At 39.6% G+C, this 22,302-nt stretch overlaps 1 protein-coding gene across 3 annotated transcripts in view; it reads left to right on the top strand.

Annotated features, from left to right (window-relative positions):
* Positions 1-22,302, top strand: part of F8 (coagulation factor VIII) — a 202,747-nt gene that overhangs the window by 158,393 nt on the left and 22,052 nt on the right. For all 3 annotated transcript variants that reach the window (XM_053917164.1, XM_053917165.1, XM_024564370.3), the window contains one exon: positions 2,727-2,882. In XM_053917164.1, coding sequence (XP_053773139.1) covers positions 2,727-2,882 — 156 coding nt within the window. The remainder of the gene's footprint in view (positions 1-2,726; positions 2,883-22,302) is intronic.

Here is a 22,302-nt window from a genome sequence, read left to right as displayed (position 1 = left end):
CAAAAAAAATTAAAAAGGCCGCCCAAATGACAGAACACTTCAAAGCTCCAGAAAAAATACAACTAAGCGAGGAAGAGATAGCCAACCTATCAGATGCACAGTTCAAAACACTGGTTATAAAGACGCTCCCAGAATTGGTTGAATTTGTTCAAAAAGTAGATGAAAAAATGAAGCCTATGCCAAGAGAAACAAAGGAAAATGTACAGGGAACCTATAGTGATGCGAAGGAAACTGGGGCTCAAATCAATGTTGTGGACCAGAAGGAAGAAAGAAACATCCAACCAGAAAAGAATGAAGAAACAAGAATTCGGAAAAATGAGGAGAGGCTTAGGAAGCTCCAGGACATCTTGAAACGTTCCAACATCTGAATTATAGGGGTGCCAGAAGGAGAAGAGGAAGAACAAAAAATGGAAAACTTATTTGAACAAATAATGAAGGAGAACTTCCCTAATCTGGCAACGGAAATAGACTTCCAGGAAGTCCAGGAAGCTCAGAGAGTCCCAAAGAAGCTGGACCCAAGGAGGAACACACCAAGGCACATCATAATTACATTACCCAAGATTAACGATAAGGAGAGAATCTTAGAAGCAGCAAGAGAAAAGGAAGGACACAGTTACCTACAAAGGGGTTCCCATAAGACTGTCAGCTGATTTCTCAAAAGAGACCTTATAGGCAAGAAGGGACTGGCAAGAAGTATTCCAAGTCATGAAAGGCAAGGGCCTACATCCAAGATTACTGTATCCAGCAAAGCTATCATTTAGAATGGAAGGGCAGATAAAGTGCTTCTCAGATAAGGTCAAGTTAAAGGAGTTCATCATCACCAAGCCCTTATTATATGAAATGTTAAAGGGACTTATCTAAGAAAAAGAAGATAAAAAATATGAACAGTAAAAATGACAGCAAACTCACAGTTATTAACAACCACACCTAAAACCAAAACAAAAGAAAACTAAGCAAAGAACTAGAACAGAAACAGAACCACAGAAATGGAGATCACATGGAGGGTTGTCAATAGGGGATTGGGAGGGGGAGAGAGTGGGGAAAGGTACAGAGAATAGTTAGCATAAATGATAGGTGGAAAATAGACAGGGGGAGGGTAAGAATAGTGTAGGAAATGTAGAAGCCAGTGAACTTATAAGTATGACCCGTGGACATGAACTATAGGGGGGAAATGTGGGAGGGAGGGGGTGGGCAGGATGAAGTTGTATGAAGGGGCGGAAATGGGACAACTGTAATAGCATAATCAATAAATATACCAAAAAAAACATATATTTGATAGTCTTTTTCTGTAATGTGAGTTCCATGAAGGTAGGACTTTTTTCTTGTTCACTACTATATTCCCAGTACCTAGAACAGTGCTTGACATGTAACAAGTACAAAAAATATATTCTTTGAATGGATGGGTGGATGGATGGATGGACGGATGGACGGATGGAACTTACAGTCAACTGAAGTACGCAGTCATTAAGCAAAATAGTCATGACCAATCCAGTTTGAGTGTGCCAGGCTTCTGTAAGAAGTTAAGCCTCACCTGCTTGTTAAGGCAGTAACTAGAGCCAAAATTCCTGTAGTAGATACCCCATTTTAATGCGTGCATGGTCCATGCCCTCTTCATTAAAAGCCAATCATTCCGCCCTGGCTGGTGTAGCTCAGTGGATTGAGTGCTGGCCTGCAAACCAAAGGGTTGCTGGTTCAATTCCCAGTCAGGGCACATGCCTGGGTTGTGGGCTAGTCCCCAGTTGGGGGCACATGAGGGACAACCACACATTGATCTTTCTCTCCCTCTCGCTCCTTCCCTTCCCCTCTCTCTAAAAAATAAATAAATAAAATCTTTTAAAACAAAAAAATCATTCCCTACTACTCTGCCATTTCTCACTCATTAATTCCAAACATTTGCTAAACATCAGTATTATAACAGGTGCCATGTTAGGTAATGGTGCTAGAGAGAATATCGAAGCTAACGTTCATTGCTTAGTATGTGTCAGGCAGTGAACTTAGTGTATTACATTTATTAACTCTTTAATCCTTCTGGTAACCCTTTGAGATAAACATCATTATTATCTCCACTTTACAGATAAAGAAGTTGAGACACAAAGAGGTTAGGTGACTCAAACAGGTTCACTGCCTTAAGGATCTCAATCTAACAAGGAAGGCAGATAAGCAAGGAAACCTTTATAATATGGTGCAATAATTTGATGTAATGAAGTTGTTATACAAAATGAAGTGGAAGCATATGAGTAGAGCAGCAGCATTAAATTTGCCTGAGTCAGTCAGGAAAGGCTAATGAGGAGACATGGTTTCTGAACTAACATTTGAAGAAGGGGTAGCAGTATATCACTGATAGAAATGTTAGGATGGAAGCTGGTCTGGACAGAGGGGAGAAAATTGGCTTTGGCTAGGCTGAGGTACAGACAAAGCATTAGGTTATGTGAGTTCATATGTGCAGCACAAAGGATGTAAGTAGAGGAAATGGGGGCTCAATTATTTCAAAGTGCTCTGGTTTTACAGGAAGTAGGCTGGGAACTCAATAACCACCTTCCTTACTCATTCCCATCATATACCCCACAGCTTCACACACACCCTCATTTCAACATTGGTATCTGCTTTACCTGAACACCCAAGGTAATACTGGACAGATCTGTGTCAATATAGATTCTTCTTGAGCCAATACTTAATTTCAGAAGGTGGGATATACACTTAAAATAAAGTGTTGTTTTAATTGGCAGGTGGATTTGTTGGCACCAATGATTATTCACAGCATCATGACCCAGGGTGCCCGTCAGAAGTTCTCCAGCCTCTACATCTCTCAGTTTATCATCATGTATAGTCTTGATGGGACTACATGGCAGAGTTATCGTGGGAATTCAACTGGGACCTTAATGGTATGTAATTAGTCCTTTCAAGAGAATGCATGAATCTTTTAAACAGCTTTTGACAGATTTCATATATGGGATAAACACTCCTAGCATCTACAAAGTTAATTCCAAAACAGAGTTTTCCACATATGCATACTAGGAGTGATTATGGATATATGGAAAAAAATGATAGTACCAAGGATCTCATAGATAATAGAAATGAAAAGATGCTCTATTGACAGAAATATGTGATTCAGGACTGGGTAGATTGATAAGATTGTGTTTGCTTGTGGATATTCTAAGTTTGAGGTGAGAGTATGGCAATGAAGTTAAATGTCAAGCAAGCAGTAGATGAAAAGATTGACTTTAAAAGACAAAAGCATGAATGAAGGTGAACATTTTCATCTTCCACACAAAGAGGTGAGTGAAACCTTGGGAAATGGTGAATTCTCTAGGGCCCAGCTAAAGACCCTTAGTTAAACAGGGCTTAAAACCTTATCATCATCGTCTACTCTTCCCTCATTTTTATGCCCTCTAATGAATTGATCCACAAATCCAGACAATTCTTTCTTTGTAATGACTCTTTTGTCTCTTCTGTTTCATTTATGCTTCTGTTACCATAGCCCGGAACCCCACCACTTCACAAGTGACCTATTATGTTCCATTCCTAACTAATCTTCTCCTCTTGTCTCTTCTCTAATAAAGCTGCACATCATTTTAAGGATAATCATCTTATTCTCCTACCTAAAACATTTCAATGTCTCTCTCTTCTCTTCAGGATAAAGTTCAAAGTCCTCAGATGGCCCTGTGCAAGATAACTTCTGTTTGGCTGTCTAGATCCATTTTCCTGCTTCCCTACCTTGCTCCTTGTTCTGTGAGCCTTACCTGTGTGAATACATTAATGGGCTACCTTATTCTCTGGCTTTTGATTTGGTTTCACTGGAAAGAAGTCATAGGAAACAAAGAAACTAAGATCAGGATATTTGTTCCTTTTTTTTTTTTTTTTTTTTTTTGAGAATTTTGGTGAGTTTATTTGAGCCCAACTGACAACAGCTGCCAGGAAGCAAAACCTCAATGGATTGAGAAAGTGCTCCAGAAAATGGCAGTTTTGCACCTTATTTTATACAATACAATCAAAAGAGGAAGGGGGTTATGTAAAATCCATTGCTGACAAATTAGGGAGGTAGGAGAAAGCAAAGCAGGGAAACCTTTGGAACTGAATAAAAAGGTAAAATGATAGACATGTGTTTTTACACGGGTGGGTACAGGATAGTTAACAGTCAACAATAAACATGGTAACAATAACAGTGAGATTTGTAGTCTCCCACTCTGGCATGGTGTTTGTGCCTCCAGGGTGCTTGTGCCTCAGGGGTTTGGAAGAAAAGGGAAGTTGTCTTGGTTGGTGTGACTCAGTGGATTGAGGGCTGGCCTGAGAACCAAAGGGTGGCTGGTTCGATTCCCAGTCAGGGCACAGGCCTGGGTTGCAGGCAGGTCCCCAGTAGAGGGCGAACGTGAGGCAACCACACATTAATGTTTCTCTCCCTCTCCCTAAAAATAAATAAATAAAATCATTTTTAAAAAAAGAAAGAAAGGAGCTCCCGGAAGATGGCGGCAACATAGGTGGGAGCGGAGTCCACTTCCCCTCAACGCCAGGGAAATACCTAGCTGATCTGAGGAGCAGAGTGAACAGCCAACAGTATTCCAGCATATACGAAGATCAGAGACCAAAGATAGAGGACACTGAAAGATCTGACGGTAAGAAGAGTGCTCAAGGACAATAAGGTCCACGGGACCCAGGACCGCGCGGTACAAGGGCGGCAGAAGCGCCAGCCCTGGCGCAGGGGCTCCTGCAGGAGTCTTGGGAGAGGGCCAGGCTGCGCTGTGAGCAGCCAGGTGCTTGATTAGACCAGGGGGGCTTGAAAAGGAGGAATTTCTCAAAAAGAAAAAGAAAATAGAGACACTCAGGGGCTAATTAGAGAACTCTCGGTAGTAGCCGAGGCCCCTGGCGCCCCTCCCCCTCCACCCCTGGACTGCTACGCTCACCTGAGGTCCGGTCGCACGCGCGAGCAGATTAGCGAACGGGACCCACACTTGAAACCCCGGAGGGGCGCCCACACCTGAAACCTCCGAGATAATTTGGAGCAGAGACTAGCTGCTCCACCCACAGGCCCAAAACCGCAGAACCGAGTGCCGCGTGATTCAGTCCCAGGGCGGCCCCGCCCGCCCGAGAGACTCAAGCCCAGGGCGGCTGGATCGGGCCCCCAAGCACAGAGCCTGTGGCTCAGCGGGCTGCGCGCACTCACCAAGCACAGGGCCGGCTGGGTGCCTGTTTTCCAAATACAAAGCTACTGGCGAGTGTCCTAACCCCAAGGCGGCTGAATCCGCCACCTGCGCGCCAGCGTTCCAAGCCCTGGCAGCTCCATTGGTCCGCTGGCTGCGCGCTCAGGGCACAAAATAACGTCACAGACCCAAAGCGGCTGGATTCCCCTGCTGCGCGCGCACGCAAGCGTCACAAGCCAAAGCAGCTGGATTGGCTGATCAACGGACTGATTGACTGCCAGGGACCACACCTACAAAACAGCGAAGAGGGTGACCCAGGAAGAGAGAAAAGTGAAACCAATCCTTCCAACCAACCCCTCCCGTTGCACAGACAGGACACCAGCAGAAATAACCTGACCGGTTTAAAGCCAACAGAAGATTTTTTTTTTTTTTATCCTTTTTCTTTTTTTTCCTTTCCCCCTGAATTCCTTCTTCCTCTCTCTTTTTTTCTTTTTTTTCATTCCTTCTTCCTCCCATCCTTTACCATTTTTATGTCTTCTTCCTGCCTTCTTTTATCTATTTCTATGTTTTAATTTTTGCTAAAATTCCTTCTTATCTTGCCTCCGATCTTTCTTTATTCCTTCTTCCCTCCTTCCTTCCTTTCCTCCTTTCCTATTTCCTTTTTCCCTCCTTCCCATCTTTGTTTTGGTTTGTTTTGTGTGTGTGTGTGGTGTTTTTTTTTTCTTTTCTTTTGCCCCCCCTTTCTCTTTTTCCCACAGGTGAGACAACAAAACCTGGAGTGCTGAAAAGACTAGAGTTAGACCGTGTTAAACACATAAACGTCAGCTCAAGACCAGTGAGCACAGGAGAGTAAGGAGACAGCACCACCGAATCCCATTGGCATTCTACCATAGAAGTTCATATCATAAATCCAGGGAGTCAGAACAAAGCAATTTAAGACGCAGAGGCCAACAAGAAGAGCCTCACAAACAATGGGAAGACAAAGAAACAATTCCCAAATGAAAGGAAAGGAGGAAGTCTCAGAAAGAATACTAACCGAAAAAGAGGCAAGTCAACTATCAGATACTGAGTTCAAAGCAATGGTCATCAGGAAACTCACTGAGCTCTCTGAGCTCAAAGAGAACTACCAGAAACTACAAGGAAACTACAATGAACTCACTGCAAACTATATCAACATGAAAAAGGAAATAGAAAATATCAACAAGAGCCAAGAGGAAATGAAGAATACAATTTCTGAATTGAAGAACACAGTAGAAGGAATTAAAAGCAGACTTGATGAAGCAGAGGATCGGATCAGCGAGCTGGAGGACAAAGTAGAAAAAAACACCCAGAAGGAGCAAGAAAAGGAAAAGAGGCTCAGAAAGAATGAAGAGGCAATAAGGGAAATGCAGGACAACATGAAACGTAACAATATCCGTATAATAGGAATACCTATTATACGGATAAGGAGAAGAAGAAGAGCAAGGGATAGAAAACCTGTTTGAAAAAGTAATGATGGAAAATTTCCCTAATCTGAGAAGAGAAAAAGTCACCCAAATCCAGGAATCACAGAGAGTCCCAAACAAGAGGAACCCAAAGAGACCCACTGCAAGACACATCATAATTAAAATGGCAAATTTCCAAGACAAAGAGAGGATCTTAAAGGCAGCAAGGGAGAAAAAGGAAGTAACATACAAGGGAGCCCCAATAAGGTTAGCAACTGACTTCTCAATGGAAACGCTCCAAGCCAGAAGAGAATGGCAAAAAATATTCCAAGTACTGAGAACCAGAGGCCTGCAACCAAGACTACTTTACCCAGCAAGGCTCTCAATCAAGATAGAAGACCAAATAAAGAGTTTCCCAGACAAAAGAAGTCTAAAAGAATACAGCTCCACCAAACCAGCTCTGCAAGAGATGCTAAAGGGACTGCTTTAAGGAAAGGAAGGAAAAGAGAAAGACAGAGGAACACAGGTAGGAAATAATGGCAATGAATAACTACCTATCGATAATAACCTTAAATGTAAATGGATTAAATGCTCCAATCAAAAGACATAGAACAGCTGAATGGATAAGAAAACATGACCCACACATATGCTGCCTACAAGAAACCCATCTCAGGACAAAAGACTTACACAGACTGAAAGTGAAGGGCTGGAAACAAATCTTCCAAGCAAACGGACAGGAAAAAAAAGCAGGGGTAGCAATACTCATATCAGACAAAATAGACTTCCAAAGAAGGGCCATAAAGAGAGACCCAGAAGGTCACTTCATAATACTCAAAGGAAGAATCCACCAAGAAGACATAAACATTGTAAATATATATGCACCCAACATAGGAGCACCCAAATACATAAAGAAAATCTTGGAGGATTTCAAGAAAGATATTGACAGCAACACAATTATAGTAGGGGATTTTAACACCCCACTATCAAAAATGGACAGGTCTTCCAAACAAAAGATCAACAAAGATATTGTGTCACTTAACAATACCTTAGAGGAAATGGACTTAACTGATATATACAGAGCTTTTCATCCCAAAGAAGCAAAATACACATTCTTTTCAAGTGTCCATGGAACTTTTTCAAAGATAGACCACATGATAGGACACAAAGCAAGCCTCAACAAATTCAAGAAAATTGAAATCATATCAAGCATCTTCTCTGACCACAAGGGTCTGAAACTAGAAACCAACGCCAAGGATAAAAACCCAAAACACTCAAAAGCATGGAGACTGAATAGCATGCTATTAAACAATGAATGGGTCAAGAATGAGATTAGGGAAGAAATCAAAAACTTCCTGGAAACAAATGAAAACGAACTCACAACAACCCAAAACCTATGGGACACAGCAAAGGCAGTCCTGAGAGGGAAGTTCATAGCAATACAGGCCTACCTTAAGAAGTTAGAAACAGTTCACACAAACAACCTAACCCTACGCCTACAAGAACTGGAGGAACAACAACAAAGACAGCCCAGAGCAAGCAGAAGGAAGGAAATAACCAAGATCAGAGCAGAACTAAATGACATAGAGACTAAAAGCACAATTGTAAGGATCAATGAATCCAGGAGCTGGTTCTTTGAAAAGATAAACAAAATCGACAAGCCTTTAAGTAGGCTCATCAAGAAAAAAAGAGAGAGGATCCAAATAAACAGAATTAGAAATGAAAGTGGAGAGATTACAACTGATACCACAGAAATACAAAGGATCGTAAGAAATTACTATGAAGACCTGTATGCTAAGAAATTTGAAAACCTAGATGAAATGGACACATTTCTAGAAAAATATAATCTTCCAAAACTGAATGAAGAAGAAGCAGAAAACCTGAACAGACCAATATCAGCAAAGGAAATTGAAGAAGTCATCAAGAAACTCCCATCACACAAAAGCCCTGGACCAGATGGTTTCACAGGAGATTTCTACAAAGCATTTAAGGAAGAACTAACCCCTATCCTTCACAGACTATTCCAAAAAATCCAAACTGATGGAAGACTCCCAAACTCTTTTTATGAAGCCAACATCATCCTAATCCCAAAACCAGATAAAGACACAACGAAGAAAGAAAACTTCAGGCCAATATCACTGATGAACATAGACGCTAAAATTCTCAACAAAATATTAGCAAACCGCATCCAGCAATATATTAAAAAGATCATCCACCATGACCAAGTGGGATTCATCCCAGGGATGCAAGGATGGTACAATATTCGCAAATCAATAAACATAATACATCACATCAACAACAGCAAAGACAAAAATCACATGATCATATCAATAGATGCGGAAAAAGCATTCGATAAGATACAGCACCCATTTCTGATAAAAACACTCAGCAAAGTGGGAATAAAGGGAGCAGTCCTCAACATAATTAAGGCCATATATGAGAGACCTACAGCCAACATCACACTCAATGGACAAAAACTTAGAGCTTTCCCACTAAGATCAGGAACTAGACAAGGATGCCCTCTCTCACCACTCCTATTCAACATAGTATTGGAAGTCCTAGCCACAGCAATCAGACAAGAAAAAGCAATAAAAGGCATCCAAATTGGAAAGGAGGAAATGAAACTGTCACTGTTTGCAGACGACATGATAGTGTACATGGAAAACCCTATAGACTCCACTCAAAAACTACTCGACCTAATAAATGAATTTGGCAAAACAGCTGGATACAGAGTCAATACCCAGAAATCAAAGGCATTCCTGTACACCAGCAACGAAACTGCAGAAACAGAAATCAGGAAAAAAATCCCATTCGATATAGCAACAAGAAAAATAAAGTACCTAGGAATAAACCTAACCAAGGAGGTAAAAGACCTGTACTCAGAAAACTACACAACACTGAAGAAAGAAATTAAGGAAGATACAAACAAATGGAAGCATGTACCATGTTCATGGATTGGAAGAATCAACATTATCAAAATGGCCATACTACCCAAAGCAATTTATAGATTCAATGCAATCCCTATTAGAGTACCCATGACATATTTCACAGATATAGAACAAACATTGCAGAAATTCATATGGAACCATAAACGACCTCGAATAGCTGCAGCAATTTTGAGAAAGAAAAACAAAGCAGGAGGGATCACAATACCTGATATCAAACTGTATTACAAGGCCACTGTAATCAAAACAGCCTGGTACTGGCATAAAAACAGGCACATAGACCAATGGAACAGAATAGAGAGCCCAGAAATAAACTCAAGTCTATACGATCAATTAATATTTGACAAAGGAGGCAGGAGCATAAAATGGAGCAAAAACAGCCTCTTCAACAGATGGTGTTGGGAGATCTGTACAGCTACGTGCAAAAAAATGAAACTCGATCACCAACTTACGCCATACACGAAAATAAACTCAAGATGGATAAAAGACTTAAATATAAGCCATAACACCATAAAAGTCCTTGAGGAAAACATTGGCAGGAAAATCTCAGACATTCCACGCAGCAACATCCTCACAGACATATCCCCTAAAGCAAGGGACATAAAGGAAAGAATAAACAAATGGGACCTCATCAAAATAAAAAGCTTCTGCATGGCTAAAGAAAACAGCACCAAATTACAAAGAGTACCAACAGTATGGGAAAACATATTTGCCAACGATACCTCAGACAAGGGCCTGATCTCCAAAATATATAAAGAACTCACTCGACTCCACTCCAGGAAGACAAACAACCCAATTAAAAAATGGGCAAAGGACTTGAACAGACACTTCTCCAAGGAAGACATACAGAGGGCCCAGAGACATATGAAAAGATGCTCAGCATCACTAGCCATCAGAGAGATGCAAATTAAAACCACAATGAGGTATCATCTCACACCAGTCAGAATGGCCAACATAAACAAATCCACAAACAAATGTTGGAGAGGATGCGGAGAAAAGGGAACCCTCGTGCACTGTTGGTGGGAATGCAGACTGGTGAGGCCACTGTGGAAAACAATATGGAATTTCCTCAGAAAACTAAAAATGGAACTGCCCTTTGACCCAGTAATTCCGCTGCTGGGATTATACCCTAAGAACCCTGAAACACCAATCCAAAAGAATCTGTGCACCCCAATGTTCATAGCAGCACAATTTACAATAGCCAAGTACTGGAAGCAACCGAAGTGCCCATCAGCAAACGAGTGGATCCAAAAACTATGGTATATTTACACAATGGAATTCTACGCAGCAGAGAGAAAGAAGGAGCTTATACCCTTTGCAACAGCATGGATGAAACTGGAGAGCATTATGCTAAGTGAAATAAGCCAGGAAGTGAGGGACAAGTACCATATGATCTCACCTTTAACTGGAACATAAGCAATAGAAGAAAAAAGCAAACAAAATATAACCAGAGACATTGAAGTTAAGAACAATCTAACAATAGCCAGGGTGGGGGTGGGGGGTGGGGGCGGGGATAGTGGGAAAAGGGTATTACAGGAACTACTATAAAGGACACATGGACAAAACCAAGGGGGAGGGTGGAGAGGGGGGAGGGAGGTGGGTTCACCTGGGGTGGGGTAGAGGGATGGGGAGAAAAGGCATACAACTGTAATTGCATAACAATTAAAAAAAAAAATTAAAAAAAAATAAATAAATAAAAAAAACTGAAAAAAAAAAAAAAAAAGAAAAAGAAAGAAAAGGATGTTACCTGACATTCCAAAGTTATGTTATCTTAGATAAAAAAAAAGATCACAGATAGGTTCAATTAAGGTAAAGACTGACTTTTATCCCCGGAGATTTGAGCCTAGGGCAACGACTGCCCACCATGACCTGCATTTAGTTATTAAGTTTTAATTTCAGACCATCCTTTGTGGTTACTTTAGGTCTCTGAATTTTTAAGGGGTCACACAGGCCTCCTCTGAACTTGTCAGGTTTAGTATGTGGCCTCTTTTTCATCCACGCTTCCCCCTTTTGGTCATAAGTCAATCCGAAGGATGCATTGATGACCAACATTTTGGTTGGATAACGAGGTCCCACTGTGCTAGGAAGGCTCAGTCCTAGGAAGCCTCAGAGTCAGCATTTGTCTTGCTGAATGACGGACCATTGTGGTTGCGGCAAGATTTTAACCTTGGATGGAAGTCTAGGCCAAATTTTTTTCTCCAAAGTGAAAGATAGGTAATTGGCAGGCAGTCAAGTCTTACAGGCTTTATTGAGAAAAACACTCTGGAACATTTCTTTTTTAAATCTAATCTTTATTGTACTTTTTACATTACCTTTTAGTCCCCTTAAGCCCCACTCCCCCCAGCAATCACCACACTGTTGTCCATGTTCATGAGTCCTTTTTCCTTTTGCTCAATCCCTCCACCCCCTAACCTCCTCCACCCTAGCTGTCATCTTGTTCTCCATCTAGAGTCTGTCCCCATTTTCCTTGTTATTTCAGTTTGTTCATTAGATTCCACATATGAGTGAAATCATATGCTATTTGTCTTACTCTGACTGGCTTATTAGTATAATGTTTTCCAGGTCTGTCCATACTGTTGCAAAGGGTAAAATTGGTGTGTGTGTGTGTGTGTGTGTGTGTGTGTGTGTGTGTTACGGCCAAGGAGTATTCCATTGTATAGATGCCCAATAGTTGTTTTATCCACTCATCTGCTGATGGACACTTGGGCTGCTTCCATATCTGGGTGATCTTAAATAATGCTGCAGTGAACATAGGAGTGCTTATGTTCTTTTGAATTAGTGTTTTGAGTTCCTTCAGATACATTCCCAGAAGTGGGATCACTAGGTCAAAAGACAGATCCATTTTTAACTTTTTGAGGTATCCCCATACTGCTTTCCATAGTGGCTGCACCAGTTTGCATTCCTACCAACAGTGCAAAAGTGTTCCCCTTTCTCCACATCCTGACCAGCACTTGTTTGTTCTGAATCATTTCTAATCTATGAGCTATCACAATCCTGGTTTTATTGCCTTTCTCACTTTTATATATTTCTCATCTTGTATAGTTTGAGGGCACACCATACACCTTTTCAGTTTTCATAATTTGACCATGAGATAGGATTCTATTTACTTCCCATTAGAAGCACTCAAATGCTGTTATTAATTTGATTTCCAATAGTTGTACAATCAGAGGATGTAACGTTAAGTTTTAATCAGGACTACAGCTATAAAAACACAATGCTTCAATTTACAATTACCATATGAAAAATTCCAGAGGCCAGGAGAACAGGAAGAGCTTTGTAAATAAATTTTCCTGTGCCTCAGTAGCAGTTATAGACAGCCATGTTTTTATAGTCACTTCAGCTTTTATCTGACGTAATGTAGTTAGTAGTCTTTGTACAGTTATGGAAGCATTTTCAGGACAAACTATCTCCTTTTAACTTCTCCTAAAATATATATACATATATTTTATATATATCTTTTATATATTTTTTCCTTCCTTTTGCAATAGCATTTCTTCTAAATTTCAAAACAGGAACCATAAAAATAGTATTGTTGATAATACAAAAATTATCTTATAAACCTTCAGCAATTAACAGTTGGGCTATTTGTACAAGGTTTGGGAAAAGTCTAAAGAACAAGTATAATTATTTTTTTAAGATTTTATTTATTTGTTTTTGGAGAGAGTGGAAGGGACGGAAAAGAGAGGGAGATACATTGATTTGTTGCCTCTCACACTTCCCCATCTGGGGACCTGGCCCACAACCCAGGCATGTGCCCTGACCGGGAATCAAACTGGCCACCTTTCGGTTCACAAGCCGGCACTCAATCCACTCAGCCACACCAGCCAGGGCTAAAACAAGTATAATTATTAATATTAGCAGACAGGTAAAGACAAACAAAGTTTAACATTAATTTGTAGGCCTTTTGTGTCAAAAGCAGGGGCAGTTAAGCCCCTGATAAAATGCCTTCCAACAATGTTGGAGAGTCTTTAATGCCTTTTCCAATGGAAAAAATCTCCTGGCTATAAGTCGTGGTCTTTGAAGTCTTCGACTCCTGGAAGCACAGTGTGAAACATTAGTAATTTATTAGTCGCTATAAGCTGGTTAATGAGCCCTTGATAATAATGCAGAATGCCTCCTTTTAGCTAAGTTGATTCCTATGTCCCTTTATCTAGATTCATAGGGTGGCTGGTGACAATTTCATGAAGAGAAAGGTTGTTTACCATAGATTTCGGTTTGAGGAGTACCATAAGGAGAGCTTCTGGTCAAGGGAGATTAAAGGCTTCTGAAAATTTACCTAGTTGAGTTTTAATTGTGCCATTTGTATGTTCTTCCAATCCAGACAACCAAGGGTGATAGGCACAATGAAAATACTGTAGAATAGGACAAATATTGCAAAGAGATTGCATTATTTGTCTAGTAAAGGAGCCTCTCAGTCACCAATTCAGAGGGAATTCCTCGATTGGGAATTAATTAATTTTTAAAAAATTATTTACTGCCCTGGCTGGTATGGCTCAGTAGATTGAGTGCTTGCCTGAGAACCAAAGGGTCACTGGTTCAGTTCCCATTCAGCTCACTTGCCTGGGTTTCAGGCCAGGTCCCCAGTAGAGGACACATGAGAGGCAACCACACATTGATGTTTCTCTCCTTATCTTTCTCCCTCCTTTCCCCTCTGTCTAAAAATAAATGAAAAAAATTCTTTAAAAAAATTTACTGTCATGGCTGGTGTGGCTCAGTGGATTGAGTGCCGACCTGTGAACCAAAGGGTCTCTTGTTCGATTCCCAGTCAGGGCACATGCCTGGGTTGCAGGCTAGGTCCCCAGATGGGGTGCATGAGAGGCAACCACATATTGATGTTTCTCTCCCTCTCTTTCTCCTTCCCTTCCCCTCTCTCTAAAAATAAATACATAAAATCTTTTAAAAAATAATAAATAAAAATAATTTACCTACCATTGAAGGTGTTGCTCTCTTGCAAGGAAATGCCTCAACCCATACAAAATCATAACTAATAATTTTTTGTATTCTTGAGATGGTGGCATTTGGGTAAAATCCAATTACAATACCTCAGTTGGATCTAAAGGAAGTAGGAAATGTCCTTGGGACCAATGGAATGATTGTCCAGGGTTATATTTGGTCAGATAGAATATCTGCTATATACTTTATGAGGTACAGTAGCAGTAATATTGTTCACTCCGTGAAATCATCTTTTAGGACTCTAATTTTAACTCATCTACATGTTAAAGTACAGTGTAGGTAATTAAACTCCTAGAAGTAACATTGGTTTCTGATTGGGTCCAAGCCATATCCCTTTGTCTGGGACAAAGTTTCCCCCTTTTGTTGCCATGTTCTCTTTTCCTCTACAGCTGCCCATTGGAACTGTAAAGAGTGTTTTTTATGGATTTAATAGAAAGCAAAGGGCATTCTCAGGTAATGTGGCTGTTTAATGCTGCCTGTCTATCTGTAACATCGGCTAAATACTGTCCTTTTGCTTCCATGGTGGCAGCTTTAGAAAGCCCTGGAATTTTGATAATTGCCAACTGTTTCAATTTCTGTATGACATTTAATAACTTTGCAATCTACTTTCTACTCTTTATGGGCTGTCCTAAGAAAATTAAGAAGTCTCACTGCTTCAACAATATTCTTAAGTTGTGAGCTACACCAAAGGCATAGCTATTATCAGTGTAAATGTTGGCTATTTGGTCTTGGGCCAGTTGACAAATCCAAGTTAAAAAATTAATTAGCCTTGTTGGGCAGATCTTACTCAGGTAAATAAGAACTTTGTTACATCCACCATGGAAGTTATTGCATATCCAGCTCAGTAAGATTCCTGTTTATTTTTCATGGATCTATCTGTAAACCAAATTACATCAGCATTATCAGGCAGTTTCCTATAAACCATTCCTAGGAAGAAGAAAATGGTCAGGTCAATTTGATTTTAACAAGACATATAGAAGCTGTGCCATTAATAAAAAATTGGAATTCAACTGTGACAATGTCCAGTCAAACCCAGGAATCCTCTAAGCTGCTTTCTTATTTTTGGAAGAGGAAAAGACAGGATTCCTCTGGGTCTCTCACGGTTAATTAGTAACTCATTATTACATATCAGATAACCAAAGTAATTTCCTATAGTATAAACTAAATTATCCACATATTGGATTAGAGTGGAATCTCTAGGAAAGTTAACATCATCTAAATCAGCTTTTAGTATCTAAGACAATAGGTGGGACTCTCCCATATATACCTGGGGCGTTACTGTCCAAGTAAACTTGTAATCTTCCCACGTGAAAACAAAGAAGTATAAAAATAGAATGTTATTATTATTATTATTATTATTAATTTGGCAAAGCTTCCCATGTAACTTCAAGCATGTCAAATAAGCCTAATTAGTTTTAAATTTTTCCTCTCTAAGGAGAGAGAATAAATCCTTGAGGTATTCCAGGGCCCCTTGGAATAACTCAAAATCATTTCTCAGTTTAAAAATTCTCTTAAAATTTAAACTTTGGGAAGGTTTGTCAAACAAACTTAACCAAAAGACCATAACATAAACCGTTTTTGTAAATCTGGGTAAAATAAGCACATATTTTATGGTAATAACTTGAAAAGACATCAATCAAACTTAAACCAGCTCAAATATTTTGTCTGGACCACAAGATCCTGCTTAATCTCTTCAGGCCAATAAAATATTGCACCCTAGTAATGCCATTTGGAGGCAGGAAAAAAAACTACACTACACATAATATACAAATGAACACATCAAGACCATACACATAATCTGAATTACTAATTTTTGTGGAGAAGACCCAGATTTTTCTCATTTACTTGATAACTTTTGAGAAGACTGCAAAAGGGAGGGAAGTTCCTAAACACCAAGCAGGAAGACCTGTTGAGACTTTCAGTAAAAGTTTCAAGGGCTGTGACTGTGTGGTGGAAAGAAAGGAAAACTCAATCTAAGGAATTAAGCAACAGGAGAGAGACTGGCTGGAGCGGGGGACAGTCTTTACAAACTTTAAACTTCCACAAACTTCTATAACATTCACAACTTTCTACAAACCTTTTTACAACTTTCATATTTTCACAAACTTCTTACTCATTCAGAAATAACTATCTTTATAACAATTCACTTTCTTCCTTTTCCCTCAAAAGTATTTCCCTACCATGCCTTCTATCACCAAAGCTATGCAATTTCTTTCCAACTTAATTTGTTTTTTTCTTTCCAACATAATTTAAATTTTTAATTTTTAGAAACCTCAATTTCCCATGATAACCAAAAATAAGCAGTCAGTATTCCCTAGGTTGATTTTGATGAATACATTAATAACCAATAGAAACATAGATTCCTCTATTGGCAAATACACTCACTTTCAAGAAACACACCTCTAACAAAGACATTTACTAACAAGACACTCATTAACAGCTCCAAATCCACTCCACAGTCTCTCTTCAACAAAAGCCAAAAGCAGGGGAACCCAAGACTTGTCTAGCAATCAGTGTTTTAGCATTTCAAAATATCTAGATATCCAATACCTTTATTTCTTATTAAAGATTTATTTATTTGTTTTTAGAGAGAGGGGAAGGAAGGGAGAGAGAGAGGTAGAGAAACATCAATGTGTGAGAGATACATCAATTGGTTGCCTCTCACATGCCTCCAAATGGGGACCCTGCCTGCTACCCAGGCATGTGCCCTGGCTGGGAATTAAACAGGCAACCTTTCAGTTCTCAGGCTGGCACTCAATCCACTGAGCCACACCAGCCAGGGTGTAGATATCCAATAACTTTAATCAAAATTCACTAATTTAGAAAGGAATAGCTTAAATATATTAAAATTGATGTGATCAGATATGGTTAAGGTTTTTCAATTTTTCTGACAAGTATTACCTTCCAAAATATTTGCATTTTAAGAGATGGTCCAGTTAAGAGATTTTGCAGCATGGATGGACCTGGAGAACATTATGCTTAGTGAAATAAGCCAGTCAGAGAAAGACAAATACCATATTATTTCACTCATATGTGGAATCTAATAAACAAACTGAACTAACAAGCAAAATAGACACAGACTTACAGATGGAGAGCAGGATGACAGCTGAAGGGGGTGGAGTTTAGGGGGTGGAGGGACAGCAATAAGGAAAAAAGACTCATGGACATGGACAACAGTGTGGTGATTGCAGAGTGGAGTATAAGGAGGCTAAATGGTAATGGAAAAAAATACAATAAAATTTTTTTAAAGAAAGAGTTTTTGGAGACCAGGTACACTGTATTTGCATTTCAAACACAGACTCACAGACTTTGGTTTCAGAGTTGTAGAGGGGAGAAGTGAGGTACTGGCATTTATTAGCTTCAGAAGCCTTTAGTTCAGAGACGGTCTGTACAATTTCTTAGTAACCTTTTAAAAATTTATCTGTGCTCCTCTAGAAACTTTTAATTACCAAATCAATATGTACTTCTCATTCATTGTTTAGTTTTAGAGCCAACATTTTCTAATTTTGCATGCAAAAAAATTAATTTAGGCACCAAAAGAAAACTGCATTTGGGCCATTTTAGGTTGATATCACTTCTAGTTAAATCTTCCCATTTCTGTACAGTACTTGCAAGTCAAGGCCTCTTACCAGGAGTATTAATGAGGGCTAGGGTCTGGGAGTTCTGGCTTTTGAAGCACAATTTGTCATGTTAATTTTAGTTTTATGTTGGGATCTGTAGAGTCTGTACTTCAGACTCTCAGAAAGCAATTCCAATTGAAAAGCCAAAGTTAAAAACCAGCCACTCATTTTTTCCTCCAGTCCTAACTTAGCCTGGGTTCTGTCAACGCTTAATCTCAGTTGTACCTCGAGTATTTAAAAAGACAGCTCAAATAAAGTCAGGGCCTCTTATCTTAAAGCAGGTAGGTCTGGAATTCCAACTGAAACTCACCCAAGTTCACCCTTTGCAAACAAGGAGCCTGTGAGGCACAAGTACTCATGCTACTGGTACCTAGCATGAATCTGGGTCTACAAGGTGGTCCTGGATGGGCTTCTTTGGAATCCTGCTGACTACGGCAAGTAAATGTCAATGTAAGAAACATTGAAACCACAGAGAATTTTTGAGTTTGAGCCAAACTGACAACAATGACTGGGAAGCAAAACCTCAATGGATTGAGAAAACATTCCTAATATTTATTCTACAGGCTCTCTCCTTGCAAAGGACTTGGCTGTATCTCTATACTGAAGGTCGCACTTCCCCTCAAAGTGTCTTCCTGTGCTTGTTCCAGTTATTGCTGAGAACTAAACCACCTCAAAACTTAGTGTAGTAAAAACAACCATTTTGTTTTGTTCATGGATTCTGTGGGTCAGGACTTTGAACAGCGCACAGCAGGGATAACCTGTCTCTGTCCCACAATATTTGGGGCCTCAGCTGGGAAGATTAGACAGTTAGAGGCTGGATCATCTGGCAGCATCTTCACTTGCATGCCTGGTGGTTGGTGCTGACTAACCTAACTAGGACAGCATCTGAGGCTGTTGACTGAAGTGACTTTAAATGACCTTTCCATGAGGCCTGGGCTTCTCATAGCATGACAGTCTCAAGGTAGTTAGACTTCTTTTTATGTATTGTTGTTCAGTTACGGTTGTACCAATATTTCCCCCGTTGTTCTCCCCTGCCCCACCCATGCCCCCTCCCTCAGTCAGTTCCCACCCTGTTGTCCATTACCATAGGTCCTTTATACATGTTCCTTGTCAAGGTAGTTAGACTTCTTATGTGGCATCTTAGGCACTCTAAGTGTGAGTGTTCCAGCTAACAAGGTGGAGAATACATTACCTTTTCTGATCTATTCTTCTAAGTCACGTGGTATCACTGTCAAGACATTCTATTGGTTATAAGCAAGTCACACATTCACCCAGATTCAAGGGGAAGAGTTATAGACCCCACTTCTCAATAGGAGTAATGTAAAGAATTTGTGGTCATTTTTGTAAAACACTACAAGAATCTACCTAATTCTCTCCTTTAGGATCTGCTCCTTCTCTCATCCCTCCAGGCCTAGAAATGGTAAAACCATGCCCCCACCTTCCTACCTAGAACCTTCATTAAACTTTCCTCAAATTATCCTAACTTGAGTGTTACCTGTTTCTTGTTAGAACCCTATCTCATACAATAATTGGTGCCAGATGTAGTCCTAGGAAACAGACTTTCAAAATGGAATTCTAGGATTATGTTGCTAATATATTCAAGGGATGTAGGCATAATTTCCTTACTTAGGGAGAAGGTTGGGTGTTGGGTAATCCGTGACATGTGGTGGCATCACAATTTCCCATGGCATCAGTAGTTATATTATGGGATGAGTTACAGATGGTGAAGAAGACATTGGGAGATTAAATTGGCAGTGGTGTTTAGTCGCTGTGGCAACAAGTGTAGCATCACCTCATTACAGAATGACTTTTCTTTTTATGGCCCTTCTTTTTATGGCATACATAGGGAAAATGAAATTAAACATTGTGAATATACATTAAAAAGAACACCGATGAATATACATGGAGAATCAGGACACATCCATGGAGCTGTGGAGGAGTCTTCCATATCCTGTGGTTATAGGCAGATACTTGGACTTAAGACCAAGTCTAGGGGCTGAGCATATGAATTGCAGAGTTGCGGAGACAATTAAATGCTCAACCCCACAAGGTCTATTATGCTAGGGTAAGGGCACTGCTGGAAAGGAGTAGAACTCTGAGACCTGGTATGGGTACTTTTAGGTAGGCATGGATGAGGCTGAGAATTGCAAACCTCCATATTCCCCTGAACCTCCTTTGCCTAAGAAGGCAACCTTTCCCCAGTCTCTGAAGCAGTCATCCTTTCTCTGCATAAAAGTCTTTAAGTGACTGTACCTGGAAGAGTTGACTAGCAGCCCTGTTTGGTTACTATAAAACCCAGAAAAATCATGGGAAAATGACAGATCATCACAAATTTAATCAGGTGGTGATGAAAAAAAAATTGTAATTCCAGATGTGATATCTTCTCTGGAACAAATTAACACAGAACTAGGCAACTGATGTGGAACTTTTGACTGGGAAAATGTTTTTTCCTTCAGAACTATTTGCATTTATAAAGTAGGAACAAGAGCAATACTAACTTTACTGTTCATGCCTCAGGGTGATGTCAGCTTCCTTGTTCTTTGTCATAATATAGACCCAAATTAATCCAAACATCTTGATACCACACAAAACACCATACTGGTCCGTTACATTAATGACATTATGCTAATAGGACCTGCTAAGCAGGAAATAGCAAGCAACCTAAATGTATCTATGATTAATATATTAATCTACATACACACAGACACAAGTCTCATACACAGATACACAGGGTCCTGCAGAAGTAATGCCTGCTTGACTGTGGTTAGTAGGGTAATAATATGCGTGTAATAATTTATAGTTTTAATTTGAATATTTCACCTAAAATGTCACATGGTGTGCTTAAGTGTGATATTGTTATGTTACAGAATTACATGCTTATGATTTTGTAATAAAAGATTTTGTAACAGAAAGGGGCATTATTTGTGCCAGACCCTGTATGTAATGTATGTATATAATAAGACTATCTTGTTCCTGACTTTAATGGGGATGGATCCCATATTTCACTGTTTAATATAATGTTCACTGTTAGTTTCAAACAAATACCTTTCATCATGTTTAAAAAGTTCCCTTCTATTCTTACTTTGTTTAGAATGGCTGCAGAATTTCATCAAATGCTTTTTGAGCATCTTTCATATGATCACATTTCAAACTATACTTACACTCAATGGCGTACTGGCAAAGGTTCAACAACTGGCTCTGGGGCAAAATGCAGGGGGGCAGCTATTAGGGGGAAAGGCCTTATCTCTAGCATTTGCTGATCTATGATGTAAATATTCCCATCACACCAGGTTCCAAGCTGCTGGTGTAACATCCCTGAATGTAAATTTGGAACACATGAGCATAACTGCCTCTCACAAGCTGGTACTAGCAAGCTCCAGCACAGTACTGTGCTACATCCCTGGGAAAGCTGCCCTCTGTCACAGTGTGTTAATCATTTAAAACTTATCTGGATCTAATTTGCCTAATTTGCTAGCATCCTATCTAGAATTTTTCTATTTATACTAATCAATAAAATTGGTTTACCTTTTTCAGAGGCTCTATTTATCAGGTTTTGGCATGAAAGTTATACTAAACTTGAAAATAAAGTAGAAAAGCTTCCATTTTCTTTTCCATTAAACTATTACTCTAAAATAGTTTAATTAATGTAGTAATCATGTGTTTAATGAAAGTTAGATGGAAAAGCTGCTCAAGCCTTGTGCCTTATTTAGTGGTAGATACTTCGTTATTGGCATTCTCATTTTGTTACCTGTAACTAATTGCTATAAATGTATACATTAGAGTCCTATCTCCCTTCCCATGCTATATATCTTTAGCTACATACACACATACATATCTCTTTTTCCCCCTTTATCAGAGTTAGTGAGTGCTTGTCTATTCTTTTGGAAATTCAAAGAATCAACTCTTGGTCTAAAAATGAACATAGACTTTTAAGGTGTTGTTTTATAATTCAGTAATTTCCGTTCAAAACTTTAAAAACTGTCTTTCACTTTCTGTTGGTGTATTTTTGTTTCCTAAAATCTGCAGTTGAATGAGTAGTTCATTTATTGTCAGTCTTTCTTGTTCAATGATAAGGATAAAACTGTTATTAACTACTCTCATAAGGATCATTAGTTTAAGTTATTGAGTATGGTTGACCCTTTGACAACTAGGAGGGTTGGGGTGCCATGACCCACGCAGTTGAAAATCCATTTATAACTTAAAGATGGCCATCCACATACCTGGAATC

Source organism: Desmodus rotundus, chromosome X, assembly GCF_022682495.2.
Source record: "Desmodus rotundus isolate HL8 chromosome X, HLdesRot8A.1, whole genome shotgun sequence".
Lineage (NCBI taxonomy): Eukaryota > Metazoa > Chordata > Mammalia > Chiroptera > Phyllostomidae > Desmodus > Desmodus rotundus.
This window is presented reverse-complemented; position numbering and strand designations above follow the sequence as displayed.